The 7484-nt window shown below is 32.8% G+C and overlaps 2 protein-coding genes and 1 long non-coding RNA gene across 3 annotated transcripts; 1 reads left to right on the top strand and 2 right to left on the bottom strand.

Moving 5' to 3' along the window:
- The first annotated feature begins 631 nt into the window (after positions 1 to 631).
- Positions 632 to 1655, top strand: LOC137807157 (RmlC-like jelly roll fold protein). The gene is made up of 2 exons (XM_068607638.1): positions 632 to 1109; positions 1183 to 1655. The coding sequence occupies exons 1-2, from the start codon at positions 861 to 863 to the stop codon at positions 1507 to 1509; spliced, it is 576 nt and encodes a 191-aa protein (XP_068463739.1). The 5' UTR covers positions 632 to 860; the 3' UTR covers positions 1510 to 1655.
- Positions 1302 to 2381, bottom strand: LOC137807158 (uncharacterized). Its single transcript, XR_011080474.2, has 2 exons — positions 2161 to 2381; positions 1302 to 1838 (listed from the first exon to the last, which is right to left on the bottom strand). It is a non-coding gene; the product is annotated as an uncharacterized LOC137807158 (long non-coding RNA).
- Positions 2382 to 3156: 775 nt separating this feature from the next.
- LOC137807156 (ubiquinone biosynthesis COQ9-like protein) lies at positions 3157 to 6333 on the bottom strand. The gene is made up of 6 exons (XM_068607637.2): positions 5871 to 6333; positions 5583 to 5690; positions 4322 to 4483; positions 4069 to 4240; positions 3635 to 3708; positions 3157 to 3524 (listed from the first exon to the last, which is right to left on the bottom strand). The coding sequence occupies exons 1-6, from the start codon at positions 6174 to 6176 to the stop codon at positions 3444 to 3446; spliced, it is 903 nt and encodes a 300-aa protein (XP_068463738.1). The 5' UTR covers positions 6177 to 6333; the 3' UTR covers positions 3157 to 3443.
- Positions 6334 to 7484: the final 1151 nt, after the last annotated feature.

Below are 7484 nucleotides of genomic sequence, written 5' to 3'. Positions count from 1 at the left end.
AAAAGAGAAAAAATGAACTTATTTTATCAGAGATTCGGATCGGTTAGTCTTGTACTATTCACTAATTCAGATCGGATAGTCTTGTAGTATTCACTGATTCGGATCAGATAGTCTTGTAGTATTTACTAACAGGAGTCTAATGATAGACTCCGATTGACGAGCCAGATAGTCAGAATTTTAAAAAGAAGTGAGAGAAAAGGAAAAGAGAAGATTCGGAACGATGATTCTTTAAAATGAAATTAGAATAACTGAATTTTCTATTTATAACTTTTGTTTATTTTAATAATAAAGTATTCAAATGTCATTTAAAATATATCATTTTTATTCTAAGGTTATTTTTTATATATTGTATTAGAAAGGAAAAAAAGAAATTATATTTTAGAATTTTGTAACAAAAGAATCTGATATATTCCTCCAGCATATTATTACAATTGAAAAAAATAATAATGAAATTTGCATTTCACCTAAAGAGATAGAACAATTTTCATAATTATAAATTGGTATTTTTTACACTACTTTAAGAACTGCAGTGTGAAAAAACACTAATTCATAACTATAATGTGATAGCAGAATAATTTAAAAATTGTTCTATTTTAAAAAACTAATAATTTTTATCTTCAGATCTGGTGCTAAGTTTCTCAAGATACCAACCCTCTTTGCTTAAAATAATGTAAATGAGAACTTTGGAAGAGAAATTGAGTGATTAGCCATACTAAAAATCACCTACCACGCACGCCATAGCAAAGTTTCGAAATATAATAGTATAGATGAGAATGTTCTGTGTGTGCAGAGAAGGTGTTTGAAATATTGTGAGAATTGAAATATTGTGAAATATCGATAGAACCTGCAGAGGAAGGATAATGAGTTTGACGGCATCAGAGATAGCGAAGAAGCTGAATCTGCAACCTCACCCAGAAGGTGGCTTCTACGTGGAAACATTCCGAGATCACTCCGTCCATCTTTCCACCTCTCAGCTCCCCCCCGAATACAAAGTGGATCGCCCTGTCTCCACCTCCATCTACTTTCTCCTTCCCTCCGGAAACCTTTCTCGCCTCCATCGCATTCCCTGCGCCGAAACCTGGCATCATTACATCGGCGACCCTCTCACTGTACGCATGCCTCTCTCTTTAACCTAATACCAATTCAATTCACTTTAATTCAATTGTTTTTAACCTTTTCCAGGTTGTGGAATTGAATGAGAAAGATGGGAGTGTGAAGTTCACTTGCCTTGGATCGGATCTCGGTGGCAATCAGATCCCGCAGTACACAGTCCCTCCCAATGTCTGGTTTGGCTCTTTTCCCACCAACGATTTCACCTTCTCCACTGACGGAGTCTTCAAAACCGCTTCTGCTCCTCCCAGAGACTGTGAGAGGAACTACTCTCTTGTAGGATGCACCTGTGCACCTGCGTTTCAGTACCAGGACTTCCAGCTCGCTAAACCTTCTGACCTCCTCGGTCGCTTCCCCCATTTGGAGCCTCTCATCACTGCTCTCACCTTCCCCGAGTAACTCCCTCACCGCACCTTTCTCACTTTCTCTTTTTCATCTCTGCTAATATGTATTCTCTACTGCTTTTCAGAATCCAATAATAATGAATCATGGGAATAATTTCGAAACGGTTTATTTTTCTAATTATCAACTATTCTGCTTTTCAATCCCTTTTGTTTCCGATTGTGCAATTAGTACTCACTCTTACGTTCACTTTCCAAATTGAGTCTCAATTGCGTTAGAATTTGCAAATTGGATTATTCCTTTTGCCATTCTGTGCTGTTTGAAATATTAACTTCCAGGGACAAAATTGTTCACAAATTCAGACATTTATATCTCCAGAACAGTATCTGCAGCCAGAAAATAGATATGATGATAATCAAATTAACTGTACTGTGTTGTTGATTAATTTTGTTTCACTTTCTTAGCTTTAATTTGTCGATGAATGTAATAAAAATAATTAAACTAGATCAAATAAGGGTAGTAGTTCATATTACCTTCGAATTTTAAAAGAAAAAATAGAAAACACTTGTTTCCCCAGAACTAGAATACAGATTAAAAAAAAATTAAACGCATTACTATTACATTCATTATATGGTTTCTCGATAACTATATTTTTATTAATTCTTTTGACTATTACCTTCAAATAAAAGTAAATCCATTGATACTTACACTGAGAATCTGCCCTGTTCCAAGTGTTCCGCTTTCTTCCATTCTCTGCATCAGAAATAAGCTCTTCTATATCGTTGTCAAACTTTTTAAGCATATACTTTTTCCAGGTACTTCTTTGCAGCAATTGCTGAACTTGAGCCTTGTGAACCTAACTTTTTGCGGAGGATTGCCCTCAAAATCTAAAATCAAAAGCAAATAAATAAAAACAAAAAGATGGTCCCAAAGAAACCATGTAGTTGGCTTCTATGCTTAAAAAGGAATTTGCATGATTTGTCATCTACAATATCCATTGTGGACTGTATATAAATAAAACATAAAATAATTGATTAAAAATAGTAACATACAAATTAACAAACATGTTGAACTTTTAAACTTCTCCATCATTAAAGATTGAACCTTTTAAATCCCTTTGCTTCTTATACGGAAAGTTCCTCATATGATAAATCAAATATTAATATAGGATTTTACATAAGTTAATATAATGGAGTTATTTTCCAAAAAATATAACTTTAATATATATATATATATTATATCATTTAATATTTTCCATTAGATTATAGTTTTAAAACTTATTAAGTTAAAAATTTCTATCACAAATTATTACAAAATTTTATATTATTTTTTTTTAAAATTATTATTATATTAAAAGTTTCTATCACATAAACCATTACAAATTTTATATTAATTTAAAATTATTTAATATATCTTGTAACTAAATAAATAAATAATATAATATATTTTTCGAAATATACACAAATATAAATTATCCAATTAATTTTGATAAAATTTTCATAAACAATCATAAATTAATCTAATTTAATTTTTCCTCGTGTATACCAAATATGGAAATCTTCTATTCAGGGAACATGTGAACATTCTCACCCAACCGAGCAAAATTTAATCGCCTCAAGAATCAGAACTCATGATTGAACATGAATTTTTTTTATCTCTGCCAAAACACTTTCTAAATAATATTCAGATGAATAAGCAAAGTTCTTTGGCTGAGAAAAGGAGATTCTTTATATCATGAAATGATGGAATTATGTACAAGCCTAAAACTCTTTGGCAGTCCGACCCTGGAACTCAAGCCTTGAATGAAGTGCCCAAGGCGGAATATAAATTTGAAGTACATGAAAGATATCTTTTTTTGAAGTGGTAAGTGTAGCGTAAATATAGTATCTCCTTCAAGTGAGAGTCATTGCCCCAGAAACATTGTTTGATGAAAACAAGCAACATATAAACCAAGGCACAAGTGCATGCCACTTGCACATCTTCTCAGTGACTTATCTCTGGAAAACTTTCCCGACAAATCCTTGAAAGGAGTTCCCCAGCCCGACGCTGACAGCTTCTGCCAAAGACTGTGCCTGAAAATTATGATGACTGAGAATCCTGGAATTCACCAAGCATGATATTTCGAAGTAATAGGAATTTGAAAAAGTTGAGGGACCAATCACTCTAACAACATAAGGATTACCTCTTGAATGGTTTTCTTTATATTAAAGGCATCTTTCACTCGAGCATCCAAGAAAGCCCACGTATCACGGAAATCTACCAGAAAACGAAACCCAAAATTGAGAAAATTCCTCACAAGTCACAGTTTTACCACATCGAGCCATAAGCAGCAGGGTCTCGACTCGACCCAAAATGGCATTCATTCAATGTACAGATACTACCCCAAGAATATATCAATGGGACGGCACTATAATTTTTTTTTTCTAACAGTTACGTTATCAAATTAAGCCTCATATATTGTCATGGAAGCAAACAGGCAGTTTGATTCAAGAAAACAAATGGTTGTTACAATCATAGAACCAGAAGTTGACTCACAAATGAAATATTATAGAAAACCACTTTGGCAAATTATAAGAATGCTTGAGTCTTTTAAAAGGGAAGGAAAGAAAAACAAACCAGGAGAGTTATCTGTCAGCATATAAATCTCAGTAGTCGAGTATATTCCTCCAAGGATAGTGCGCTTGGCATACCAATCAATGTCAGAGGCCGTATCACCAGCAGCATGCCAGATCTCATCCACCAGAACTGCTCTCTGCTTAAAACTAGTAGGAACATTTGCAGGTTGCGCCTGTAAAGAAAATATTTCTCAGAAACTCTTTCAGGTGTACATTTCAGAAGCCTCTAACCAGGGAAAAAGGACAGAGGTTACCTGGATGCTAAGAGCTTGAGGCCATGTTGATATATATGGAGCTTGCATTTCTAAACGATATCTGATAAGCTTTGATATGAAGTCACTTGGTGTCAAACTTTTTAAACTCTCATCAGAGTCAATTTTCTCGACAAGTCTTTGTAAGCAGTCATCCATGAAATACTGAAAAATATTTTATAACCGCAGAAAAAATGGTCAGTTCATATAAACTAATAATGGCAACCCATTAAACTTATTATACTTGATTAAACCAAGTATAATAAACATGTCAGACTATCTGAATAAAGCAAACAAAAAATAATAAGAAAGCTGACGACAATTCATCCATTGGAAACTCATGACTGAATACAGCAACCCAGAAAATACTAATAAACATGATCGACAACTACTGAAATCGTAGCTCCCCAATGGTCACGTCTTAAAATGATAGGATGCCAGTGAGAATACGTGCACAAACATGTATACAATGTGAGTGAGGAAAAGAGATATCTAACTTAGAATATTATGAGCCACTTATTTCATACAAAAAACAGAACTAGAACAATTTTCTTCCATTATTACATTATTGACAATCACGGTATATACAACTATTTTAAACAGATTATGAAACATTCCCTATGCTTTTTGATACGTTATACCTCAGAAAGCCAGTAAAATAGAATCACTTGGATATTAACAGACAAATATACGAATTTTGAGCTTTTTAACTATTTTCTAAAACTTTGGAGACCCTCACTTAGGTGTGAGGAGACAACAAAACTCAAATCCTAAATTTTTCTGCCATTTAAGTTGTTCTTGCCTTTTTCTTGAGAGGAACACTTTTCTCCTATTGTGTTAGATAGGATGGCTAGCAGCATAACATCAACTCAAAATGTGATTGGAGTACAGAAAAAATTGTGAACAATTCCATCATAATAACATGGAACGTTATGAAGCAACAGACAGAGAGTACCATCCTGCATTCTGCCTGACATAGAATAACACGAGCAAAAGCAGCTGTAGTCCTCTTTTAAACATAGAAAGACATCAATGAGTGATGAAGGTTTAACAAACACCTCCAACTCAATCATCACAGGAAATGACTGTTCAAAATAGTCACAACAATCAAACAGGATATCACCACTGTACTACTCTAATCCAAATCTAATAATCAGTAAATACCAATCATCACTAAAGAGAGAAAAACTATGATAAACATCACAGTTAAAAGGAAAATGAAAATGAGTGAGATGTGATAAGAATAAAATAGAGGCAAATGCACCTCGACCAGTGCAGCTTCCTTCCTGGGCAAAGATCCAACGATAGAAGGAGAAAGGCCAACATCCCTTGCTCCGGAAATTAGCGCTGCTTCCGTCCATCCCAACTTTATCTGAAAAGCCACAAATTCAGAATCACAATTACTTATCGCTATAATCCCAAGAAACCGTAGAATTCATATACACAATAAGAAACAAACACGTGGATAGTAATTTCAGAAAACTGAATTATCAAAAATATAGTAGAACGACAATGGAATTGAAGAGAAGAGGAAAAGGATAAATAGACGAACGACGTAAGGGAGCGAGGCCTGAAGCACGCGAGCTTGTAGGTCCTCGTAGTTGGCTTTAGGGTTTGCGGCATCATCATCCGTTGACGAAGAGGAAGAAGCTGAATCTGAAGAGTTAGGGGTTTCGGTGGTTGTGACAACGGGAATGCTACGGTGGGTAGAGTGTGGATCGGGAAGCGTTGGAGGCTGTGATGTGAAAAAGCGCGAAGAGAGTATCAACTTCTGTGGAGGTCGGTATCGGAGGCCAACGTTGGCATTGTAATAGTACCTTGCACCGCTCAACAACCGCTTCGCCGCCGTTCGATACATTTCGCCACCACCACCAGTGTGTTTGGAAAACGCAGGAACTAAAAGAAGAGTGATCGATGGGTTTTCTTCATTTGAAGAGGACAAGAATAGTTTGAAGTCACACGTAGCAGAGAATTATTGTGCCACGCGTCCTACTATCTGCCAAGAATAATACATCAAAGGCTTAATTAAAATCCACTTACCTTTTCTATATGCAATTTTAATCCTACAAAAGTTTTAATTACAGATTTGTCTTTATTTATTTTTTTATAACATATCATCTAATTATTTATTGAAAATGTTTTAGTAAATTGAAGGATTAAATATTTAATTAATATAAATTAAAATTATATATTTAAAAATTATAAGAACCAAAAATGAATTTAATTCTACATAGTTGACATATAAGTATAAAGAAGTTTAAACTTGTTCATAAGTATGACAAAAAAAATTAAAGTAACTTTTTATATCTAAAATTTATGTATAGTAGAAAATAATTTACTTTATGAAAAATAGATCCTAATCTTTTTAATTATGTTTTTAATGTAAAATTTAACATCGATCTAATTTTAATCCTCAAATGTTAAACCATTAATATTTTATTTTTAAACTTAAAAAAATATGTTTAAGATTTTAACATAATTTTTAAGAAATTAAAATAAGTTTTTAAAACTAATTTTGGTCTCCGAATTAGAAATTGTAAATTTTGAATCTAAGAAATGTAATTTATTCATTTGAGAAAGCTAATTGATTCTAAATTTTAATGAAATTATATATATATATATATATATATTAATTTGAATATACTTATTTCACACACATCTATATATCTATATTTCTTATGTAAAGATGATAAATGGGTATGACGGTGTTATCACATTCTCATTTTAGTTGGGTAAGGGTATAACATATATGTTTACTGTTTTATTAAACACTTTAAATTGAGATATTTTTATGTAAAAAAAATACAAAATAAATGAAATATTAAAAACGATAAAAAAAAGTAATCAAATGTATGTTAAAAGAACCATTTGATTTGATAAAATTGAAGTTTGTGTTTCCTCAAATATAATGTATCATTTGAACAAAACCCGCACAAAGGAAAAATTGTGTAATCAAGATTGTAATAAGAGGAAAAATGTCTTAAAGGTCAAAGGGAACTTTGTAAATATTAGACAAAGTGACAATTTGAAAATAAGATCAACATATAGACTACGGTTTGGTGGGAAATTGTCACCTATAATAACTACTATAGACTACGACTTTTAGGCAACTCTCGCCTATACATGTGTATACCATATAGATTACAATTATTAGGTCATAATTGTC

This window comes from Phaseolus vulgaris, chromosome 3, assembly GCF_051622355.1.
Source record: "Phaseolus vulgaris cultivar YP4 chromosome 3, ASM5162235v1, whole genome shotgun sequence".
Taxonomy (NCBI): Eukaryota; Viridiplantae; Streptophyta; class Magnoliopsida; order Fabales; family Fabaceae; genus Phaseolus; species Phaseolus vulgaris.
Note: the sequence above shows the minus strand (reverse complement) of the source record. Positions and strands in the feature narration are given on the sequence as shown.

What these genes read in the sequence shown, in the direction of transcription:
- LOC137807157 (XM_068607638.1), top strand. Translation starts at nt 861, where the DNA reads ATGAGTTTGACGGCATCAGAGATAGCGAAGAAGCTGAATCTGCAACCT. An exon ending in ACATCGGCGACCCTCTCACT is followed by an intron (nt 1,110 to 1,182) that starts GTACGCATGCCT and finishes AACCTTTTCCAG; the next exon opens with GTTGTGGAATTGAATGAGAA.
- LOC137807156 (XM_068607637.2), bottom strand. Translation starts at nt 6,176, where the DNA reads ATGTATCGAACGGCGGCGAAGCGGTTGTTGAGCGGTGCAAGGTACTAT. An exon ending in CTCAAGCTCTTAGCATCCAG is followed by an intron (nt 4,241 to 4,321) that starts GTAACCTCTGTC and finishes TTTTCTTTACAG; the next exon opens with GCGCAACCTGCAAATGTTCC. An exon ending in TAAAGAAAACCATTCAAGAG is followed by an intron (nt 3,525 to 3,634) that starts GTAATCCTTATG and finishes CATAATTTTCAG; the next exon opens with GCACAGTCTTTGGCAGAAGC.